Here is a 24,447-nt window from a genome sequence, read left to right as displayed (position 1 = left end):
AATATACAAATAGATAGAAATTGCATCGAGTAAGTCTGTTATACAAAATTCCTTGGTGTAATAATTGAAGAACACTTAAATTGGGAAAAAGATATAAAACAAGTTTGCTGAAAGACTATACCAACAATTAGACTTCTTTGGTAGACTAAAGCATTTCCTTTATAATGCAACATAACTTACCATAATCACTTATTTTAATTATTGTATTATTGTCTGGGAAACGCCCACCCAACATCAATAAATGTAATATTGAAGTTACAAAAAAATGCTATGCGTGTTGTTAATGGAAGTCATTACAATGCACATGCCTCCCACTCTTCAGACATGCTTGGGGCTGTCTCTGATATTTTTGAACTACAAAACTTAATGTTCACCTATTAATCACTGAATAGAATTTTACGGTCAACTCGTCGAGTAGATTCTGGAACGCAATTTGGCCAAAATTATGTATGCAGAGAAAGTAGGACGCCAGGTAGGACGGTCACGCATGAGTGATTCCGTTCTATCGTCGCGTCGTCGCACAAATCGAAAGCTCCCTATTTTTGCGACAACGTACTGTTTGATGGGTTGGCCAGTATCAATGGAATGAACTTTGCGAACAGTATAAACAAGTTTCAAGCATAACACTATTTCAAAAAATGATGATTGTATATATTAAAGTCATATGTTTAAAATTTAATAAATTAATAAATAAATCAAACATAATTTCTGTTACATACTGTATTATCATTTGCCTAAAAGAAATGTAATTTATCTGTTATTTATTATTATAATGTAATTTATGTGTTTTGTATTTTATTTTAATGTTTCTGTACATTTTTGAGATTGTATTGGTACCTAATGATCACAAGCTTTTGCATTATTTTAGGCCCCCACTTGTATTTTTATTATTGTTACTAATTTTTATTTTATGATTTGGTGGAATGAAGAATTGAGAATTGAGAGGGAATTAAATTGTTTCCAAATGATGAATCTCTGTGTCATTTTTGTCGACTTATCCACATGTGTTTTTCTTTATAGTTTGCGAGCCATATTTGGTACAGACAAGACAATGAATGCCTTACATGGTGCTGACTCAGCAGAAAGAGCAGCTAGGTATACCTACTATTATATTCTGTTATTATATACTTACATATTTAATTCTTTATTATTAATTATTAGTATTAATAAAAATTATATTGTCAGTGGATAATAATGATAGGTATAATGCTTATGATAGTGATAATGTTAATGATCATGATAATAAAATAATGTTCAGTGATAATAAAATTATTAATATTAAATAATGAATAGGGTGGATCTCTGTTAAGTATATCAAAACTTACCTTTGTACTACTGTACTCAGAATGTACCATAAATAATAATTAATAATAATGACTTATAGAGTGCATAATTGTTTCCAAATGACAGAACAGCACCTTTGATTTTTACTTTGGTTGAGTGATTTTGGTGCTTTATAAATGATTATTATTATTACTACTCTATTATTATTATTATTATTATTATCATTATTATTCTTATTATTATTCTTATTATTATTATTATTATTATTATTATTATTATTGTTATTATTATATTGTGGGGACCTATGTGCTTAAAATGTATGAACAAAAACGGACCAAGAACGTAATAATTAATCTAACCCTAAAGAAATGCTAATCCTACTCCTTAAAATAAGCATGGTTGGCTGTTGACTCCGTGGAGCTCATCTGCAATAATGGAAGATAATTATTGAATACAGTAGAACCGCTTCTTTAGGACACTCCTATTATGGGGACACCCTATTTATGGGACACTATTTGTCCAGACGGTGTTCCTGTATTTAAAGATGTATTGTCCCTTGCTAAGTACCAAAAAAATCATAAAAATATTTTTTGAAATTAACTTGCCCATTTTGAAGTAACATAAAAGTTATCAACTTGAACATAGAAATTTGTGTATTTAAAAAATGTCTACCCATCAGTTTACAGTGAAAAATGATAGAAACACTTCCAGTCACTGGAAGTGTTTTATTATTTTTATTATAAAGTTAATAATTTGTATGCTATTGCAATATGAGCAAGTTTATTTCAAAATTATTCTTTATGATTTTTTTTACATTAGCAAGGGAAAATACATCTTTAAGATTATTGATGATGGCATTTTACAAACTTTAAAAGCTTCCGTTAACTTCCATGGTGGTGACTTGAAAAGTTTTTTTTTTGTTTTTTTTTGTGAATGAATGACTTTTAATTCCATTAAAGTTTTGTTTGCCTATAATTGCTGCCCACCTTTATAAGATATCAGTGAATTTACATTTTGTTTTTATAGAATATTTGATGCTTTCAGAGAAATAAACAAAGCTATATATGTATATTTTTTTTAATATCTAGAGAATTATCATTCTTCTTCCCATCGTTTGTGGTACCCAACGTACCTGGAACCGGACCACCACCAAAAATAGAGAAAACTCTTGCCCTTATTAGACCAGAGGCCCTGAAACAGCATAAAGGTATAGTAGAACAACAAACTATGGATAAACATGTCATTGTCTTGTCATTCATTTTCTACCTCTTTTTTGGTCATCAACAGAAATTACAGATTTGGATATCTTTATTGAATATCAATAGGTGACCAATAGAAATTTGTACATAAATGTTCTGAACCTTAATCCTGAGGTCAGAGTTCAAAGCCCTCACTCTGCATTTTTCTTTTATTATTGAGCAAGGTACTTTATGTAGGATTATTTCTCTCAACCCTGGAGTATAAGTAGGTACCAGCTGATGCTGGGTAGGTATTAACAGTATGAAATCATGTGAATATTGTATGGGTTTGTTTTTTCTTGTCTGTAGATGCCATCATGGAAAAGATACATGAAGCAGGATTTGAGGTCTGTCTACAGAAAGAAATCCAACTGACAGAGGAGCAGGCAAAGGAATTCTACAAGGACCAGGAAGGAGAGGACCACTACGAAGAATTAATCAAACAAATGATTGCGTAAGTATAGATAATAATAATAATAATAAAAACTTTATTTAATATAGCGCAAACAATAAAATACAAAAAATAAATAAATACAAAAAATAAATAATACTAATAATCTCTATTGCTGTGTACATTGGATTAATGTCATTCAGAGTGACTGGGGCAGTGAATGTGGTTTAGGTTCTTAACCATGAAATTGGTGTTTAAATTCCATGCTGTAAATATTTGTGTTCTTTGCAAGTTTTATCCATTAAGCTATAAAGGGGCACCTGGTGGGATGCTAGAATTTATTGGTCTGGGAATGTGCTCATTGCAACAGAGGTCGCTGTATGCTTTTTTATGTTCAGTGTCCCAAGTTGAGAGACTTCCGGACACCAGGTTTAATGAGCTTATTAACACATTGTATTTGCTGCGAATGATTATGCCATATGGCCAGCTGACTTCAGGGTGACATTAAAAGAGTTGTACTAAAATGGAAGCATCAAGAATTTGCAGGAGATGGGTTAATTGGCAGGAGATGGGGTAGTTTCCAGAAGACTTGTGATTCGTGGGAGGTTTGGGACCTCTAGCATGATTGCCATATTTTTTAGCTATGCATTTTCATGGAAATAAATTTTTTTTTTGATGTCCTGCAGTGGACCAGTTCTGGCATTAGGTTTAGCAAAAGAAGAAGCAATTCAAGGTTGGAGGAGTCTACTTGGACCAAAAGAAGTGGAAGTTGCAAAGGCAGAAGCCCCTGATAGGTAAGATAACATTCCAGCAGTATTCCAGAAGACCATTGTAGCATTGGAATAATCACCATCATCATCATTGTTATCATTAATACCTCCTCAAAGACCACCATCTTCACCTTCACTACCACTATAATCATCCAACAACCTTCCAGCAGCAACACCACCACCATCATCCTTACATCATCATCATCATCATCATTGTTATCATTAATACCTCCTCAAAGACCACCATCTTCACCTTCACTACCACTATAATCATCCAACCTTCATCACCATCATCCTCACATCACCATCATCATCATCACTATCACTTCTACTCTCCTGTAACTACTACCATCATCACCACTGTTATCACAATTATCACTCGCATCTACTGCCGTCATCACCCACATCACTACCACAGTCATCATCACCATCACCCCACAATCATCACCTCACCTATCACTATCATCACTCCCATCACTGTCGCTCCCATAACTACCACCATCATCACTCTCATCACCACCATCATCATTCTCATCACCACTGCCGTCATCACCCACATCACTACCACCGCCATCATCACCTTCACTCCACAATCATCACCCCATCACCATCTTTATTGTACTCTAGTGGATGATGTAACATGGTGTTTTTTATGTTCTTATGATTTTGCAGTCTAAGGGGGAAGTTCAGTATCACAGATTCTAGAATAAATGCAATCCATGGCAGCGATTCGTTAACTTCTGCTGAGAAAGAGCTTGAAATGTTCTTCCCTAAGGAACACACACTTGCAGTCATCAAACCAGATGCAACTGGTGAACACAGAGGTAATTCCTCTTTCGTAAAGCCCAGAACATTTTGATTGTGATATATGAATGAAGATAATGTTGAAGATAGTGATGATAATGGTGTTGAGGAAGATCATGGTGATGATGATGGATGTGATATGATTAGGATAGCTATAATAGTGGTGGTTATGATGATAATGGTGATGGAAAGCTTGAAGTGGTTGTGATATGATAGCATTGATTATGAATGAGATGATGATCATGCTGGAAATAATAAATGATAGCTGTGAGTCTTGTTAATCATGGTGATATTAACATTATATTGGTGATAATGGTTTGGGGAGGATTATGGTGATGGCAATATTATAACATCATGATGTCATTTTAATACATAGTAGTGTATTGATTATTCTATTTTTATTTATTAGACGCAATTATTGAGAGGATAACAGAGGCCGGGTTTAACATAGCCTGCCAGAAAGACATTCACATGGACCAAGACTTAGCTACACAACTCTACAAGGAGCATGAAGGCAAAGAGTTCTATGACAGCCTTATAACTCACATGACCAGGTTCGAACCCTTGTTTATTCAATAAATACGCAGAATGTTGTTTTTATAGTCTTTTGTTTACAATGACTTTAACATGCTTTTCAACAAATTCCTGTTTTACAAAGTTTTGATAAAATATACTATTGCCATAGTGCCATATATATCAAACAATCGATTAATTGATTGACTGACATCAGTCAATTATGAACTTTGATATTTTTCCAGCGGTCCATCCATGGTGATGGTGTTGTCAAGGGAGGATGCAATTGATAATTGGCGTACGCTTATGGGTCCAACCGATCCAGAAATAGCGAAAGAACAAGCTCCAGAGTCATTGAGGGCGCTACTTGGTAAGGATATCCTTCATAATGCTATCCATGGCAGTTCAACAAAGGATCATGCAGTTCAAAAGATAAAGGAATTATTCCCAGAAGTTGAAGTTACAGAAACGGGCAATATCAGAGGTATGTTATAAAGCTTTTTTCCAAACTATCAAATTTTCTTTGACTAAAAAAGACTGTTGTATGTCCATATTTAGTCATGATGTGTCTGTGTAATATTTGCTCACGATGTGATGTCATCATTATTATATTTAGGCATGTCACTTGTTTTTGTCAAATTAAATGTGTTAGTCAGTGCAGGACTTTATATCTAAATATCCAATCAATTGGAAGTTTCACCATAAATTCAATTTATATTGATCATTAAAATATTTGAAACCATTTTAGAATGATTACAGCAATGCAAAGAAATCAGTTTTTATTGGTAAAATTCTGAAAATTTTATCAAAGAAATAATAATGATAATAACTTGTGGAGGTATTCATCATTCATTTATTGGAATATTTGTTTTAAATGTGAATAATTCAATATTAAAAATAATGTTAATGATATAAATACAAAGAAAACTCCTACCCCATTTGCAATGCAATAATATTAAAGTACAGTACCATTTATAACTATGTGTGGCTGTGACAAGCCAAACCAGTCACTCATCACAAATTGTGTTTCAGAGATAATGGCCAAAACATACTGGAATGTCAGAATTTTTGAAATCTATTTTATTGCACTAAACTAGCCTTTATATATCTATACATCATTCTATGCTGTTATTTTCCACATTTTCAATGTTAAAACAACAATTTTGAATGATTTGGGGATGGTCTCTGCCTGAGAAATGCCCAAAATCATAAACTTTGAAGGCAAATTTGTCAAATATAGTTCTTTAAACAGCTCTATGTTAAAATGCTTGTAACTTCATAAAGAAATGTCGGATTTAAATTTTTTTTTTTTACCACTTTATATATCTCATTATACTGTTTAACTAAAAGATTTTTACGACCAGTGACTGGTTTGGCTTGTCTTTGCCACATATTGTGTTTTGTAGGCTTATGTTTTTCTGTGTATTTTATTTCCAGTTTTTCTACAGAACAATGAAGTGTTCTTGTGTTTTGTATACTTATTCATATACGTTGACATTTAGTAATATACAGATTTCAATCCATCATAATTTCTTACCTTATATCAATTATCAATACACACAGTGCCCGAGAAAATAGATAATGAGAAGAAAGAAAGTGAAACAACTGTAACAGGTAGCCATTTATGCCACAGCTCTAATAATCATTATTATTCATTTTTTCTCATCCATCATCCGTGTGTTCTAATATTCTAACTTATTCTAGTCAGCCATAAAGTTTGGCAAACACAGATATAGCACAGAAGTGTATACATATATTCTTGTAATCCTCACCATTTCTAATACAATGATTATGACTTTCTTGCTTCAGACTAAAAGAGATCATTAATGCTATGCTCTTCCATGAACTAATTTTATTCATATAAACATTACACAAGCATTTGGGTGATAGAAAATTAGAACAAATATTATAATTTATTTATTATATTAACCAATCATATGGTTTATATCTAAACCTACCAAACCACCACCCACACTTATTTATATAGCTCAAGGAAATTATATTCAAACTAATCTGAGGAGTAATCTGTAGGCAGTTAAAGACCAATTAAAACACTATCAATCTACTAACAATTTTATTAATATTTTTTTTTGCACTAACGTGCATTAATACATCTTTATTTTCTTGAATATCACCAGTAGTGTCACCTTCATATATCAACTCTATTTTAAGCCTAACAAAAATATGTTTCCTATGTTTTTCATCAGCATTTGTATAGGCTGCTGCTTCTTTTAATATAATTGGTTGCTTTTATTAGGCAGACATATTTATTAGAATGTATCTATATGTAGTATGTGTGCAGTAAACATAGACCTGAAGAAAAAAAGGGATATCATAGTTATCTTTTTCAAAATACCTGGATGAGAAATATATTTAGATACTGATTATAGCCATTGTATAAAATAATATTGTAGCATTTTTCAAACAATGTTTGCTCTACTCGATTTATTATTTTTTTAAAGTTATGAGTATATTTTAGAGTACAGAATTTATTTAATGGTCCTTGCCGGAGTGTCATTCAAACTTAACAACTGACCAATCAGAAGGCCAGACATATGTACTTGTGGAGCGTGGTGGAGCTTAAGTGGAACGGTCCATTTCAGAAAGCCACCTTATAATATTGTATCAATTATCTTATATTGATTTAGAGTATGGTGTCTGCTAACTGCTAACATACATTTTACATGCATTTTCTTTTCTTACAACTTGCTGTGTTTCCAGTATATTAATCATATCCATTTTGTACTTATTTGGTCAAAATAGTTTCATATACATGGCTTACAAGAGCTCACTTATCTTTTAATATTCTGCTGTGAAATGTTCTTTTTTTGTGCATTGTTGTTATTATTTTTTTTATGAAGGATTTGGCACTGCAGTAAAGCTCAGGGCTTCAGTTCAAAAGATCAGGGGTTCACATTCAAGGCTGGCCACTTGTGTGTGTTCTTCTACAAGGCACTACATTAATAATTGCCCCAATCTAATATTGTAGCACTTAAACTAATATTTTATTTTCAGCAATGCTGCCAAGTATGTTAAAAACATACTGTATTAATGTGTTACCTCCTGTATGTTTTTTTTTTTTAGAGTGAACCCCTTAGTATTCAAAAATGTGTGTGGAATACAATAATCAGATGAATATTGTGAACCTCAATGATGTTTTGACATTGTGCTATTGTATCATTTTCATTAATTGGAATACTGTATGTTGAAATACTAACTGGTTATATAGTGTTCTAATAAGTAACTAAAAACAACACTTATATAAGGATAGCTTTAATATAAACCATCCTAGAAACCAATCTTTGATTTCATTTAGATGATAATGCAGATGGAGAAGCAAAGAAAGAATCTGGAGAGGGCAGCAATGAAGAAGAACCTGCAGGTTTGTACTTTATAAACAATTATAAATTTATTTTTATATGTGAAGATACATGTTTCATTTCTCCATATATGTAATTAATTAAATCCATTAATATGTCCTCAGTTGTTATCACCTTTTGAAACAATTAATTAAATACAATTATTACTAATCTTTACTAATAATTTATACACAACTTAATATTTATAAATTATAATACCTTACTGTATTTTTGTAGAAATTTGTCAAATAACATTTTTACTGATATTTTAACTATTTCTTATGGTCTCTCATCTACATTATACATTGTGGTTTTTACTTTATAAACAATTATAAATTTATTTTATTATGTGAAGATACAGGTTTCCTTTTGTCCATATTTAGTTATGAATTAAATACATTAATATGTTTTCTGTTGTTATCACTCTTTTGGAAAACAGTTACTTAAATATAATTATTACTAATCTTTACTAATAATCTATACACAAATTTATATTTATAAATTATAATACCTTACAACTGTATTTTGTAAACAAATTGTCAAATAACAAATTTACTGATATCTTAAATATTTCTTGTGGTCTCTCATCTACATACTTTGTAACTTCATTGATTCCTATTGAGATCAATCTAAATGTATACAGACATTTGTGCAGGAACCAAAGAAAGTTCAATGGTGATTGATGGTGTCACTGGTCGACCATTTACTTTGGCTGAAAAAGAAAGTACTACAGGATTTAAGCAGACACCATCAGAAATATCAGAAAATTATACACCACCAGTATCTGACTCGGAAAATGATGAAAAATCTGAGACAGATATGCCCACTGTAGCATCTCCAGGTCAAAGAAATACTAGTACAACCATGCCTAAAAAGGAGAAGGCAAAACAGCAGCAAATTTGGAAACAAAATCCTAGACCACCATCAGAAAGGAAACCGGACAAACAAAGACTACCTCCATCATCAAAAAAGAATGACAAGAAAACGATTACTGAGAGAAAGAATCCTGCAAGAATAACCACCAAAAAGATGGATACAAAGAAGCATTCAACAAAGATCGTTACAAGATCATCTGTTAGTAATGCAAGTAAACAGGTCAAGGACCGCAAAACTCCTTCAGACCGTAAAAGTGGTGGATCGCGATCAACTGTCAAAGATACAAGGACGACATCAGCCCGTAAACGTGACAAAACTCCATCAAGAGGTGATAGAGCTCAATCAGCTCGCAAACGTGACAGAACTCCATCAAAAGGTGATAGAGCTGAATCAGACTTCAAACGTGACAGAGGTACATTAGAAGGTGGTAGAACTCCATCAGCCAGCCAAAGTGACAGAACTCCTTCAGAGGGTAGCAGAACATCATCACAAGTTGAGAGAACTCCGTCAGCAAGCAAAAGTGGTAGAACAATATCACAGAGCAGACCTCCATCTGCAAGTCAAAGTGACAGAGCTTCATCAGCAATACAATCTCAAGATGATAGAAGATCTTCATCACATGGTGATAGTTCCCCATCACAGGGTAGTAGAACACCGTCAGTTGGTAAAGGTGACACAAGTATTCTATCTGTTGATGAAAGAGGAAATAGTCAGCACTCAGCCTCACCTGACCATGTTGAGGAATTTCCTAAAGGTAGTTTGCAAGATACATGTCACCTCATTTCTCGTAGGTTATTTTCTGTGTTGGGCTTAAAAGGTCTTCATATACATATCAATGGTGCATTTTAGTACTGCCACTGCTATCATACTTTACATCATATGTATGGATGAAATTGCGCAAAAGTATTTTGCATTTATCAACTTTTAAAAATGTTATTCTCACCAGTATTTTTACATTTTCATAAGGTTTTTATTCATATTATATTATGCTATGCACTCAATCTAGTCTGAATATTTTGCCAAGTTCAAAATCAATGTTTATTATAGAGAGTATTTTGCATTTGTGCATTTTTATAAAATGTAATTTTCACAAGTGTTTATATATTTTCATTGTATTATTCATGCTATAGCACTCAATCTAGTTGGAATATTTTACCTTTCAAAATGAATGTTTGTATACTGAGAAACTCATGAATATGTTGATACCACAAAACACATAACTTAATATTTAATGTGAAACTTGTTTTACATTCCAGTTGCATGATACTATATTTGTATTGTCTTACATAAATTGCACTATCATTTATTCATGTTCATTTCTTACTATTAGATTATTTCCTTTCACATATTGTGCTTATAACTCATAGCCTCACTAGAACAAAAGTTGCAAGTAGTTAATTTTTAAAGCAAAATATATGCAATATACTGTGCATATCATGCATTATATTTATTATGTATATAATAATTAATATATTATACACAATAAATCTAATGCAAAATGTATTAGAATTATTATGCATATTAAAATTAATATATAATTATGGTAATAAATACTGTAACTCACACTATATTTATGTATTTATTTTATATTTCTAGATACTTTTTTATAAAAAAGAAAAAAATAATTGCCTGTTAGAAATTATGCCTATATATAATATTCAAATTGGGTTTGCTTCATAGCATCATGAAGGTAAATGATAATAACAGTGCTCAAATAAACATGTTTATTTAAATATGAATAGATTTACTGCATTGCCCCATCCACACAAAATAATGCTTGCATAACACCATATATATGATTATATATAGTGTAATTTTTCATACAATATCATTATTTTGTATATATTCAGACTCATTTTGGTCAGCAGTTGCGTAATTGTATTAGGTCTACCATAGCAGCATGTAAGCAAAGCATAGTGATACACATGGGGATATGATACCTAGGATAAGCCACCGGAAAAACTATATTTCGGCCTTTATAGTGTGTTCTGATGATACTACAGTATTTCATTCGATAATGCATTATTAAAACCATTTTGAAAAATATCTGCCAATAGAAACCAGTGCTCCAGTTGAGACAAATGCTCCAGTTGAAGGCAATGCTCCAGTTGAAGGCAGTGCCCTGGTTGAGAAAACTAGTGTTCCAGAAGCTAGAGAGGAGGAATTAAATGAATCAGAAAACAAAGAAAATAAGGTGGACGAGGGTAAAGAAATATTTTGATAACTTTATCAGAGTTGAAAGCATTACTTGACCACAGAAGAAATACCCAAAATGTATAGTGGGATATGCTCTACCCCTACAACACTTTTTCTCTGGATGATCAACTTGTTTTCTTCTACTTAAATATGTGCCCTCAGAATATAAAACCCGGCTAGTCTTTCAGTTTATTTAAGTTTTGTTATTTAATAACAAAAAGACATTTATTGTACAACATGCAATACTTCCAAAATATCTGTCATGTTAAACAATTATTTTATTAACTTAATTCCTTTGAAATGTGTAGTAGAAGGAACAGAGGAAGCAAAGACAGATGGCAGTGATCCAGCGGATGCTGTGGAAAAACCACAAGAGGAAGCTGCAGATGGTGATTTTCTTTTACAATTTCCTGCATGATCAACTGCATGTATTTTTTTTTATGTAGACTCTTGGATCTAAGTAGGGAATGATTTTATTAGCAATGTTCTACCAGGGAGAACTGCTGTTCTGCCTACTCTGTAGAATTCTTCAGTAGCTTTTAAATGTTCTTTTGTCTCTGAAATGGTTTACCTACTGATATTGAATTTGTGTTGTGGATATGTTTTTTTTGTTTGTTCTGTGCATGCTTTGTATTGGCCTACTTTTATTTTGGATTCACTAATACACGGTGCTGTTTATCTAGATGTGTGACTTCAAGAATAATAAATTATTTAGCATGGGCCATTGAATGTTTTCTTTCTATTTTAGAATTTTAAATCATCTAGCTATGAATGATTTTTATAACAAATATTCTTAGCCACTGCTAGTAATACCTACTGCAAAAGACTATAATTATATAACATTACGTTTTCTTTTTTATTTTATCTTTTGAATCTTGCATCATTTAGCAGAGAACTATTTCAAATACAGTGTAAAAACCTCTGTATTATCTATCATTAAAATTCTTTTTTTTTTTCTTTTTATCTCTATGATTAGGTTTGACCATTTTTTTTTTTTTTATTAAATTGCATTTGTTTTTATTTTACTATGGTGCTTGCTTGAATATACAGTATAACAATATCTATGAACAAATGTATCTTCTTTGATATTTAGTATTCATTATTTTTAACCATTTCGTTGACATGAGTTCTTTATACTTTGGCAGTACAGTATTATGTATCTAGAGACCTACACTATTGTATGAATCTGGACTGCTGTACACATAGATGGCTGCATCATAAAGATTAGCTAGTATTCTACTTGCGCTTGCTTAAACAAAATCAACAATATGTTTACAATACCTCAATCTATAGTATACCATTCTAAATATATAAAAAAAACAATTGCTTGCAAAAAAATCTGCTGTATTTGCATTTCTTTTTTATACATCATGTTTCTTTATAGCTTAATGTAGAAATAGGATACACACTTACAGTACATATTTTTAGTTGCCTTTTAATTTCTTGCTTGCTTATTCTTTACAAATGATTTTTTTTTTAAACTTGAAGTGCAGTTACTAACTCATTTATACCTTTATTTAATGTTTGTTTACATGCATTTTTTTTTATTCAATTTATTGCGACTCACAAAAACATCAGACAGAGAATAAAAAGGGAAGCAAATGGACAGGTTCCACAGACTCAAGGTCCAAACTAAGGGAAAACGCCCTGGACAAACAACATCATATAACATCAAAAATACATATAAACTCTCATATATAAATAGAATAATAAAACTTTTAAAATTTTTTTTTTAAATTTTGCATAGTCAAGAAATAAAAATTTATTTTCTGTAATGCAATTAAAAACATATAAGAATCACATTATATCAATCAATTTAGCTTGTGCAAAACATCTTGGTGTACTGCTACAATGATATAATTTAAGTTGTGTTATTCAATAACAAAAAGATACTTATTGCACAACATGCAATAGTCCCAAATATCTGTCTTGTTAAATAGTTTTACAGTACTAACTTAATTCCTTTGAAATATACAGTAGAAGGAACAGAGGAAGCAAAGACAGATGGCAGTGATCCAGTGGATGCTGTGGCAGAACCACAAGAGGAAGCTGCAGATGGTGATTTTCTTTTACAATTTCCTGCATGATCAACTGCATGCATTTTTTTATTTTAATTTAGTCTCTAGATCTAAGTAGTAAATGCATGATTTTATTAGCAATGTTCTACCTGGGAGAAATGCTTTCTGGTTCTACCTAGTCTAGCGACTTCTTTATTAAATTATTAGCTTTTAAATGTTTTTTTTTTTATCTCTGAAATTATTTACCTACTGATATTAAATTTATGTTGTGTACTGTACAATATTTTGTTTTGTTCTATGCATGCTTTGTGTACTTTGATTTTGAATGCATTAATACTTGGTGCTGTTTATCCAGATGTGTGACTTCAAACAAGTGGAATAAATTATTCAGCATGGGCCATTGGATGTTTTCTTTCTATTTTAGATCATTTAGTTATGAATGATTTTTAGAACTAATATTCTTTAAGAGCTAATGCTAATGGTACCTACCTAGACTATAATTATTTAACATTAACATGTCTTTAGTTTTTTTTTTTAATTTGAGTAGCCAAAATGCTTGTTTTTCTTTCGCTTTAAAATCTTGTATCATTAAGTGAACTATTTTATATACAGTGTAGAAACCTCTACATTACCTATCATTAAATCGCTTTTTGTCTCTGTTCAGATTTGACTTTTGTATATTGCGTTTATTTTTATTTTATTTTCGTTGCTTGATTGAATATAGAGTATAACAATATCAACAAATGTATCTTCTTTAATATTTAGCATTCATTATTCTTACCCTTTTAGTTGACATGAGTACTGTATGCTTTGGCAGTATTATGTATTGAGAGACCCATACTGTTGCATGATTCTGAACTGCTGTTACATACGTGGCTGCATCATATAAGATCAGCTACTGTAGTATTCTACTTGCACTTGTTTAAACAAAATCAATATGTTTACAATACCTCAATCTATAGTATACCATTCTGAATTTTTTTTAAAACCAAACAATTGCTTGCAAACAAATCTGCGATATTTGCATTTCTTTTTTTTTATACTTTGTTTCTTTATAGCTTAATGTAGAAATAGGATACACACTTACAGTACATATTTTTAGTTGCCTTTTAATTTCTTGCTTATTCTTTACATATGAATTTTTTTTTTAACTTGAACTGCATTTACTAACTCGTTTATATCTTTATTGACTGTTTGTTTACATGCATTTATTTAATTAAAATTTATTTTACACATATTATGCAAAGTGTAATGCAATTACATATTACATATCAATCAATTTAGCGTGTGCAAAATATCCTGGTTTACTGCTAGAATGACGATTACTTAAGGACAGAATATAATGAACTGTAATTTTATATATTTCAGCAAAAGAGGGTGATGCACCAGCTACTGATGCAGAAGCTCAACCCAAAGAAAGTAAGCCAGAAGAAGAATCAACAGAAGAGAATAAGGCTGAAGCAGAGGAACCTAAACCAGAAGAACCAAAGACAGAGGATGCTGAAGAACAAAAGGCAGAAGTCACTGAAGAACCCAAGACAGAGGCTGTAGAAGAACCCACGTCAGAGACTGCAGAAGAAACTAAAGAAGCACCTGACGAAGCCAAGACTGAAACAACAGAAGAACCCAAGGCAGAGACAACTGAAGATGAACAACCTACGCCAGAGGCAGCTGCAGATGAAAAAAGTAAGATACACAATATTGCAATAACTGTAGAATAAAAATTGAAATTCTATTCTATAAATCATGTTAATTGGAATTTGACAATAAAAATAAATAGTAATGGTTCTATTTTGCCAACAGGGGGTGGGGGACATTAAGTGTTTCAGAGTTCTATGGTTGGATCAGTAAATTAAAATTGTTCATCAAGTGATGTCTGACCACTCAGGGGGTCCATGCTTGTCAGATGGGAAAAATTTATCTCCCACACCTCAGTCCGGCACTGCTACTGACAAAAACAAGCTGAGCTGGCCAACTCTGTAGAAACACCATGTACAGATATTATTTTCTTTTCTCTTAATGTTTACAGATGAAGATTCTGCTGAGGCAAAACCTGAAGATGGAGAAGCTAAGCCCACAGAACATGCAACAGTAGAGTCTGTTGGCGGGGACTAAACACAGACAGTTGTCCAAGATAAATGGCGACTTTGCCTGAAGGATCAACATAAATTCCGCCCAGTCTTCTGTGTATATTTGTGTAGCATTTTAGTTGATAAATTGACATTATAATTGTACCATTAAATTGGTAATTATGTTTTTATTCACATCCTACTACTGATTGTAGCCAAATATATTATATTGAATGTTGTGTAGTGCTATAGTAAAATTGTATTTAAAATATTTATGGAATGTTGAATATGTTATTGAGCATTCGTGGATAAGCCTTGATTTTCAAACTAAATTATAATAAATTCAGATTCAGTTATTTATTGATTTAATTTTTCATTTGTATTGTACATATATTGTGGTGTGTCAAAACATTGAAGAGGGGATTACTTTACTAGGCAAAAATTAATGCAACATAAACAATTATTTATTTTCTGTAAATATATTGAAAATTTGTCTATCATTAGCCAGTTACTTGTGCGATATTGATATTTCACCCTGCCGTGATTCTAGATGACCCCATGCTCCAGCATATGTGGTCCATCTTGCACACAGTACAATAGCTTAAATACCTGCTATAAGTACTGTATTTTAACAGTAGTTTTTCAGGAACTGAAATATTTCTATGGCTCAGTGCACACACTGTGGTTACCACCAGTTTTCAAATGTCATATGCTCCTTCTATATCGAAGTTCAATAAAATTTTTATAATAACAGTATTAGTTTTGTTTTGATTCCGATTCAGTTATCAGATATAACATGATTGATACATTAGTGAAAGTGATGGTGAAAATTCAGAGGCACATGAGAATAAGATAACCGAGTGTACATTATATTATACTGATTGCCTTTAGTTGTAATGATGTAAGTTTTTTGGGCACTATTTAAAAATAGCGAACAGAAAGAGCGATTATTGCCTTTTAATAAATATTACATATTAGCAACATACTGTAGATCTGCAGATAAAAACCTCACTGAGAAATCACTTATAGACTAGTGTCTGTATTTATTTCAGCATAAGTTTTCATACATTTAAAAATCATTTACATATACAGTAGATATTTAAAGTAATATTACATAGAATAAAATAAAAATAATATGAGACAAAATCAGATAAACTGTATTGTTATATTCACAATACCACTAACATTAATTGCTAATTATTGCATTGAAATAACATTTTGTGACATGTTTAATAGATGCTACTAACAAATGTTTTTAAAACCATTTATTAAACAGATACTTATCCAGTATTATCTGCCATACAAAGAAAATTTAAATAAATGAATATAATAAATCACATAACACTCTGATACATAGGATGCTATTAGTAATCACATAATTGGTTGTGCTAAACGCCAACCAGGGGTATTGACTCCTGAAGACATCAATACAGCTGCCTGGTCCTGTGTGGACACGTGCTGGTATGGCAGGGGAATATGTGGGGGAAGGGCATGCGAAACGTTCCCCGGGTTCTCAAATTCCAGAAAAAGATACAAATGGCATACAAAAACTAAATGTTACAGTAATTTGTAACAGCATTTATTTAATACACTGAACATGAATCATATGATTATTGGATACTTATTTATCTGTATAAATATTCAATGCATCCACCAGGCCTCATGAAGTTGATGCCCTATCATTTAAAAAATTTTGGATCTGCCCCTGTAGAGTATGTATTAACATTCACTATCATTTTGAGAGATATGAAGATATCAGGACACTTGCACAAGTGGAACTCAATATCTGGCATTCTACAGGCACTTAATTTCTGTATCTAGTGTTGTGTATCCAATGGTGTATTTACCATATAATCATTTCTTGAACTGTGATGACACCCATGCTAAGGCCCACTTCAAATTGGTCAACATGAATTTCAAAGCTTTGGTCCAATGCTCCTCGGAATTAAACTGGATTCTACAACAAAAAGCATATGCAAATAAGTATTTAAAAAAATATAAATTCAGACTTCACACGTAGCTGTTATATAACACATAGCCAACAAACATGCATGGATGGACTCCTATTTTATTGAATGGCATAACACTTCCGTTCAGGGGCTTGACCAGAAAAATTAAATAGGCCGTTTAAAATGGAAGCCAGTGGGCGTGGCCGTCCTAAATAGTTGTTGGCCGTCCAAAAGACGGCCAGACGGCTCGCTGGCTAAGCCTATGCTTCCGTTACACATTTCGTTGCTTACTTTATTGAAAAGGATGTCTTAGTGCTTGGGTCCTCTATCTTGCCATTTATCATTGGATAAGGAAGGCAGAACCCTTTATCTCCTTTCTCTACCTCCTCTTTGAATTGCTGAAGACAATCTAGAAATGCTACCATGGCCTGATCAAACCTATTGAAATAATAAATTCCAACTATTAGCATCACGATGAAGAAAATGTGTAGCTGCATTAGTCTGCTACAGAATAACAAATTTCAGCACTTTTATTAACTAAAGACTACTGTAGCTATAACGTTCATTAGGGAGCTTTCGATTGAACGACGACGGTAGGACGTAGAATGTAATGACGTCACTAAAAGTCATCTGAGCATGCGAGAAAGTTAAGGTCACCTCGTTGAGTAGATTCCGGAATGAAATTTGGCCAAATCTACATATGCAAATAACGTAGGATGCCAGATAGGACGGTCACGCATGAGTGATCCTATTCGTAGCGTCGCGTCGCACAAATCGAAAGCTCCCTATTAGCTCTAGCACACAGTGGATCAATCATTCATTAGCATAAAAATGCTGAAGAGCTAGCTTCCATAATAAGGGATAGGCAATGGTTTTTTCAGGAATGTCAAAGAGAGCAAGGATTAGATCCTTGTCCCACAGGTTTTGTTGGGTCACAAACAGTGCTTACACTGTCACTTTGTAGGACCTTATCAACAATATCCAAGGGTGTGGCTTAGCAGAACATTTTATTACCCCAAGTCAATTAATGTAACCTGAATATTCAAGATTCAAATAATAATTTTTTAATCAATATTTCAAAAAATAAATGAAAGGCAGTATATTAATTCTTAATAACATGACATAATGCAGAGTGTTTTAAACTAATTCCAGCATCCCTTACTAGATATTTTTATCAGCGTAACATCATCATTTAAAATAGCTGATTATAATTTTTACTTTTGCTGCTTAATATAGAAAAATTCAGTTAATTTTCATTTGGGTTAATATTCACTACTGATATTTCTATAGTGACAACTGCTAGCAAACCTACTTAGTATCCCAAAAGAATCGGAATCCACCAGAGCCATGTAGAGGGAGCTCTTTATTCCTGTCAGTCAATGACTCCAAGAATGAGTGATTGCCATAAGGAACGAGACGGTACCTGTAAAACAAATTAACCTACAGTAAAATCGGCACAAGATTATAAATACAAATTCTATCAAATGTTAACATATATTATTCAATTTTTAATTCAAAAACAGGGTCTACTATGGTAACCTTTTCATAGGTCAACTGCAAAGGTGATGTAACAATACTAGGCAAAAGGCACTCAAATACCCTGTTCTACCCTTCTCACAACACCCACCTTCCCCAGCTACTAAAAAAGCTCTTTATACCTACAAAATATATAAAACAAGTATGAAAGCACTTTATTATAAAGATGTAAAGCAGGTTTAGACAATTGTGTGTCAAGTTACCTTTGGAACTTATATTGCATTTTCTTAGCAAGGGAGTGGAGTAGTAGAACCGTCTGACCCCATGCAGCGTTGATCTCATTCCATTCTACAGGAACACTAGGAAGTCTTCCCAATCGAAAATTGTTTATGGTTCCAAAATGCCCACTGTGCCTGTAATCAATCAGGTTAAATAATATAAGTATTGTAAAAAAATAACAATGATATAACAAAAATTATTTATATCAAATAAAATGTAATTTAATGTAATAATACACTTTTTAATGTTTCTTTCAATTATCTCAATATGTGGAGAATGATGAAAAGCTCATTGGAAAAATGCTGACGCTTGGAGGATTTGAAACAAGGATCAGAAATGCATCAAATTATAAACACTTTACCAAATATGGAATGTAGCATTAAAGACATTCGTTCGTGTTAGTTTCTCCAGTTGGGCTTGAGCGTACTTTAGTTGGTTATCAACACTCCTCTGTTCATCTTCCATCTCTAGTAACTGCCTTTTGTAAACACTGTACTCACTCCAATATCTGTAAACATAGTGATATTAATAATTATGATGATAATAGATAAGATAATATGAGGGTGATTCAGTAATTAACAATATATAAGCAATACCATGGAGGTATAAAATTCTAATTTTATATCTCCATGGCAATACAAAGCCTTCATTTACCTTTTTTCTTCATCTTCATACTTTTGTAGTTCTTCCTTCTGTCGTTCAGTGTCTTCTTTAATCTTCTCTTTTTCAGCTTCCATGCTCTGTAGTTCTTCGATAAGGCTTTTCTCTTCCAACCTCAACTAAAGGCAACCAAAGATATGTTATGAGAAAAATAAGTAAAGAAAATTAATTTTAAAAATAATACCTCTTATTCTATTTTCTTAATTTTATTCAGTCTCTTACTTTTCTCATGTTTATCGCTATTACAACAATGTATTCATCATTAACTGAATGGAGAAAAAGAACATGCCATTTAAATTCAAAAGGAAATATATAAATGATCATTAGTATTCAACTTGGAAAACATGTACTGTGTATATTTTAAGAGGGTAAGCACTCCAGCTCCTAAAAAAAAATCAAGCTTAGTCATTCACACAAGGACATGTTCCCACTCGTTCTCTCATTGTGGGGTAAGCATCATTTCACAATGCAAGTTCTCTTTCTAAACAAAGTGTAGTAAGAGGTTAAACCTAGGCAAATTTGTTATATTTAGGTTTAATTAAATCACCTCTTCAAGTTCTTTAGTAAGGGTGGCCTCATCTTCGCCACCATTGTCTTCCTTCAGCTGTGCCAGTGACTCAGTATAGTGTTTTAGCTCATCCTCTGTTGTCTTGAGTTGAATGTCTAGCCCATCTAGCAAGCTATCAGTACATTCCTATAAATAAATAATATACTGATAGAATTATATGAATGAATCCAACAATACTATAATCATAATTGATCTTACATTAAAAGGAAAGCATAGTGTAATAGGTTGAAACTGGTGATAGCTAGTGTGTGTGGGCACTGAGTTACACTAATCTCTACTAAACTAAAAATTACCATTAGGTTAATATTGGAATAGGGATTTGTTCCGCATTCTCAATTTTCCAAATCCCCTTAGGCCTAAACCAGCCCCAGTGTGTACATATGCTGCATGTATTGTATTATGTTAAAGAATGCAGTACACTCCTCAAAAAAGAACAGGGAAATGAGTGTTTTTAATGTATTATGAATAGTTTAAAATAGGGCTTAATAAATATTTGTTGTATTATCAATGATAAAACAAAAGATTGGGAAAAAAATTACTGACCTCACAAAGTGGGTGGTCAACATCTGAATGACCAGACATAATGTCAAACAACTGACCCCAAATCTATGAAATACAAAAAGAAATACATAACTTGATAGCATATTGGTAACAAACACGGAGCAATATCAACACATTAAACATATAAGGAAACTAATAGACTTGTTGGAATAATTTCAAATAGTTTACAATGATGACTTAAATGTTATCTAAACACTGCAATGTGTAAATGTTTCATTAGTTTATTACAATAAACTATAATATCATTTACTAGACTGATTGACTGTTAGATAGCGACTGGGTCAACATTGTGAATCTACAGGTAAAAAAAAAAACTTTTTGTGTTGGCAACATTTTGGGAAAAATCCAAAAAATTGGTAGGTCAGTATGAAACAATTTTTTTTTTATTTGGCCTAAGCTTTGGCTTATATATGCCAACAGACTTTGTTGAAATTATATTATTTTACATACCTTACAAGCATAGCTTCTGGCTTCTACCTGTGTGTTACCAGCTTCACCAAGAATAGTGAATTCATGACTGCTATCTTGAGATGATGTCCTTAAAAGAATCAATCAATTTATAAGGCTACTACTTTCAGATCTACACAAGACGTCTAGTGTATACATCTGGCTCGTGCGGACTAAGAAGGATTAACATTAAGTTGGTAGAATGTTGGAAAAGCACTAAAATTGGAAGGGTTTCTGATGATAGTTTTATTTTATCATATATTCAAGCACACCCATGATCACTGTATTGATGACTTCACATGTTGTAAAGTGTTTTAACGCTCAGCCAACCAGAGAAATATCACAATCTGTACTGCAAGATATGAAATCCCATAAATTATTATGTTCAAGAACAATAATTAATAAGTTACCTTTGAGTAATTATTTCTTTCCTTGCAACATTATCGTCTTTATTGACATCAAACTGATCACAGGGAATTGATGACTCTGGAGGCTTTTCACTCATAGATCGGATTAGTGGAGCTAAAAATAAAGGGGGAAATCAAAACAAATTATAATCAAGATAACCAGTTAGCAGCAATTAAAATAAACAGCTTTAATATAAATGTACACAATTGGAAATTTATATTATTTTACTCTGTTTATTGTAGTTTTTCTTAACTATATATGCATTAATATTGTTTTATAAAATTATATATAATATCAATCGTTTTAAAAATTGATGGCACTTCATTAATATACGATATAGATCAATATAATAGTGTTTTCATATTCATGAGCCTCTGGAAAATACACCTCATAATTTAAAAAGGTAGAGACATTTATATATTATGCAGTGGCTATTGTTACACCAGTCATAAACAAATTCTTAACGCTGAATGGGTGTTATTGTCCTAATCCAATCCATATATACAATAACATCCAATCAAAATTAAGAGTTATTTTAAATTGGTATATTTATCCCGAGTCCCAGATTTAGTCACTGCCTAAATGCTAACTCACAAGCAAGATCACTGTATGTTTGGCTGTCTAATGAATTGAAAGAAGGATCGAGTTTTAAAGGAGCACAGCATCGTTGGCAGATGAAGCTCACGTGGGTGCTTGCAACACCGCTGCGTTGGGAATCAATAACCTGCGCCATCATTCATCTCAGCCAGTTGCTGCTACTACATAGATCTCAGCATGATATCTGCAAACACAAAAAAAAAAAAAAAACTCAAAAAATAAAATTAATAATATTTTGCCTGCAACGTGATTATGTACTTTAATTTTGGATGAGAGTGCATTGTAGACAATAATGTTCCTAAATTATTTTGTTGATGTACAGTATATCAATCAAACAACAGGCATTTATTTTCCAAATTTAGCCTTGTAGGTGGTTATCTACACAGCATGGGATTGGGATGAACACCAAAAAAAGACAATTCGCACAGTTGCCCGTGCAACAACTCCAAAACGGTTATTCGCACATCTGGTGTGTTGGGTTGTAGCTATAGAAAACTAGGGGTGGGTCATAACATTTGTAAACTCTAAATAACAAGAGTGGATTTTAAGGATGGAAAAGTGGGTTAATAAGGGTGGGCTGAGGGCTATGGAATTAGCTTTAGACTGGGTGGAAAACTTCAATTCAAGGCTGGGTGGCCTTGCCCACATCCGCCCACCATAACCACATCCCTGAGTGGTGTATTCTGTAGGTTAATGATATTTTAGCCAACGATGTGCCTTTGAATTACAATTATACTTACCTTTTACATATGATTTGGAAATTTGTCCAAAGGGTAAATGAGAACAATTATGCAAGGGTTTTTTATACCTTGTTAGCAAACTCGCCGCAAACCAATAATGATGATTTTGAATAGAATTAAAATTCTATTTTTGACCAGTTAGCACACCCACCACAAAAAAATGGAGATTTTGGAAAAAAAATAAAAGTTTTTCTTTATTTTTATTCCACTGCCTTGAAATCTCCAAAAATAAGAAACTGTATGTATATTTCTTCCTATTAATTTAGCATTTAACAATCCCATCACTGCACTGTTTACCTTCACCAATAAAATTTTATTTTCTCCTCCATCTGAATGTTTTTGGCAAAACCATTTGCTAAATAGAAAAACAAAATTTATGACGATCTATAAAAAATAAATTCGCAAAACAAGGTATAAGAAAGTATCGCCTTACTAGGCCCAGGATACAGCTTTTTTAGTTTAATTTAACAAATTTTACTCATGAAGATTTGATTTGATTTGATTATGAATTGTTGTGAATTTGTTTATTATTAATTATATTAATTTTAATTAAATTATGATTTTTTTTAATGATTATTAATTACCGGTATTATAATTAGTATTAATAATAGGCCTAGCCTACCTAGGCCTATAGGCTACAGTAGGCTAGCCTAGGCCTATAGGTCTAGTTTTTTTTAAATTTTATATTATAAGCCTAGGCCTAGCCTAGGGATAGTAAATAATATTCCTAGCCTACCTGGGCCTACGGGGGCCTTGCTTGTGGCAGGCCCGTAGCCTATGTATGCTTGGGACTCATGGCTGGGCATAGCGAAGCCCTGGCCCTAACTAAAAGCGGGTATTCCTAAAAGATAGGCCTGCCTAGCCTAGGCCTACTTCGGGCTAGGCATAGATAAGTAGGTAGGGTAGGCAGCTCTATCCATGACCCGGGGCAGAATAAATCAATCAAAACACTGCTTTGTTTGTTGGGACGGTAAGCTAGCCTAGGCCTAAAGCTCTAGGCTAGGGCCTAGCCTAGTCCTAGTATACCATAAAATATTTTAATACTTTTTTTTTACTTGAAAATACCTACTACAAGCTTAATACCACAAAGAAAATGGGAAATGCCTTCCAAGTTCTAATTCCAGTTTCGAGCGAAGCAGCTTTAGAGAGGTCGAGCGGAATTAATACGCCTTTTTCACGAATCGGTAGACATCTTGAAGTGATGACAAACAGTGCGAATCAGCGGTGCGTAACCAACAGAAATA

The 24,447-nt window shown here is 32.5% G+C and overlaps 2 protein-coding genes across 3 annotated transcripts in view; one reads left to right on the top strand and one right to left on the bottom strand.

Annotated features, from left to right (window-relative positions):
- LOC117107284 (thioredoxin domain-containing protein 3 homolog) overlaps positions 1-16,262 on the top strand; it is a 28,996-nt gene extending 12,734 nt beyond the window's left edge. The window contains exons 10-23 of the mRNA XM_033248916.1: positions 1,021-1,095; positions 2,373-2,491; positions 2,832-2,976; positions 3,600-3,707; positions 4,356-4,507; positions 4,897-5,041; positions 5,246-5,484; positions 6,564-6,614; positions 8,317-8,382; positions 11,293-11,439; positions 11,740-11,820; positions 13,409-13,489; positions 14,818-15,135; positions 15,479-16,262. Coding sequence (XP_033104807.1) covers positions 1,021-1,095; positions 2,373-2,491; positions 2,832-2,976; positions 3,600-3,707; positions 4,356-4,507; positions 4,897-5,041; positions 5,246-5,484; positions 6,564-6,614; positions 8,317-8,382; positions 11,293-11,439; positions 11,740-11,820; positions 13,409-13,489; positions 14,818-15,135; positions 15,479-15,564 — 1,813 coding nt within the window. The 3' untranslated portion in view covers positions 15,565-16,262. The remainder of the gene's footprint in view (positions 1-1,020; positions 1,096-2,372; positions 2,492-2,831; positions 2,977-3,599; positions 3,708-4,355; positions 4,508-4,896; positions 5,042-5,245; positions 5,485-6,563; positions 6,615-8,316; positions 8,383-11,292; positions 11,440-11,739; positions 11,821-13,408; positions 13,490-14,817; positions 15,136-15,478) is intronic.
- A 279-nt stretch (positions 16,263-16,541) lies between these two features.
- Positions 16,542-24,368, bottom strand: LOC117107258 (beclin-1-like). Of its 2 annotated transcripts, none has more exons than XM_033248882.1 (12): positions 24,273-24,368; positions 22,461-22,647; positions 21,869-21,980; positions 21,462-21,549; positions 20,994-21,056; positions 20,430-20,576; positions 19,877-20,001; positions 19,584-19,730; positions 19,207-19,356; positions 18,780-18,890; positions 17,759-17,905; positions 16,542-17,475 (listed from the first exon to the last, which is right to left on the bottom strand). In XM_033248882.1, exons 2-12 carry the CDS (start codon positions 22,600-22,602, stop codon positions 17,373-17,375), a joined length of 1,335 nt encoding a protein of 444 aa, XP_033104773.1. In that variant the 5' UTR covers positions 22,603-22,647; positions 24,273-24,368; the 3' UTR covers positions 16,542-17,372. The 2 variants fall into 2 exon arrangements, with proteins under 2 accessions (XP_033104773.1, XP_033104774.1); XM_033248883.1 differs by having other exon boundaries at positions 24,269-24,353.
- Positions 24,369-24,447: the final 79 nt, after the last annotated feature.

Source organism: Anneissia japonica, unplaced genomic scaffold (assembly GCF_011630105.1).
Source record: "Anneissia japonica isolate Jap-2015-1 unplaced genomic scaffold, ASM1163010v1 scaffold211_len1577895_cov191, whole genome shotgun sequence".
Lineage (NCBI taxonomy): Eukaryota > Metazoa > Echinodermata > Crinoidea > Comatulida > Comatulidae > Anneissia > Anneissia japonica.
Note: the sequence above shows the minus strand (reverse complement) of the source record. Positions and strands in the feature narration are given on the sequence as shown.

Bases quoted from the DNA above. Each gene is read 5' to 3' on its own strand.
- LOC117107258 (XM_033248882.1), bottom strand. From the start codon at position 22,602: ATGATGGCGCAGGTTATTGATTCCCAACGCAGCGGTGTTGCAAGCACC. The intron at 21,981-22,460 runs GTGAGTTAGCAT...CTTTATTTTTAG, and splicing joins AACATACAGTGATCTTGCTT to CTCCACTAATCCGATCTATG. The intron at 18,891-19,206 runs GTAACTTGACAC...TTTGTTTTACAG, and splicing joins ATGCAATATAAGTTCCAAAG to GTACCGTCTCGTTCCTTATG.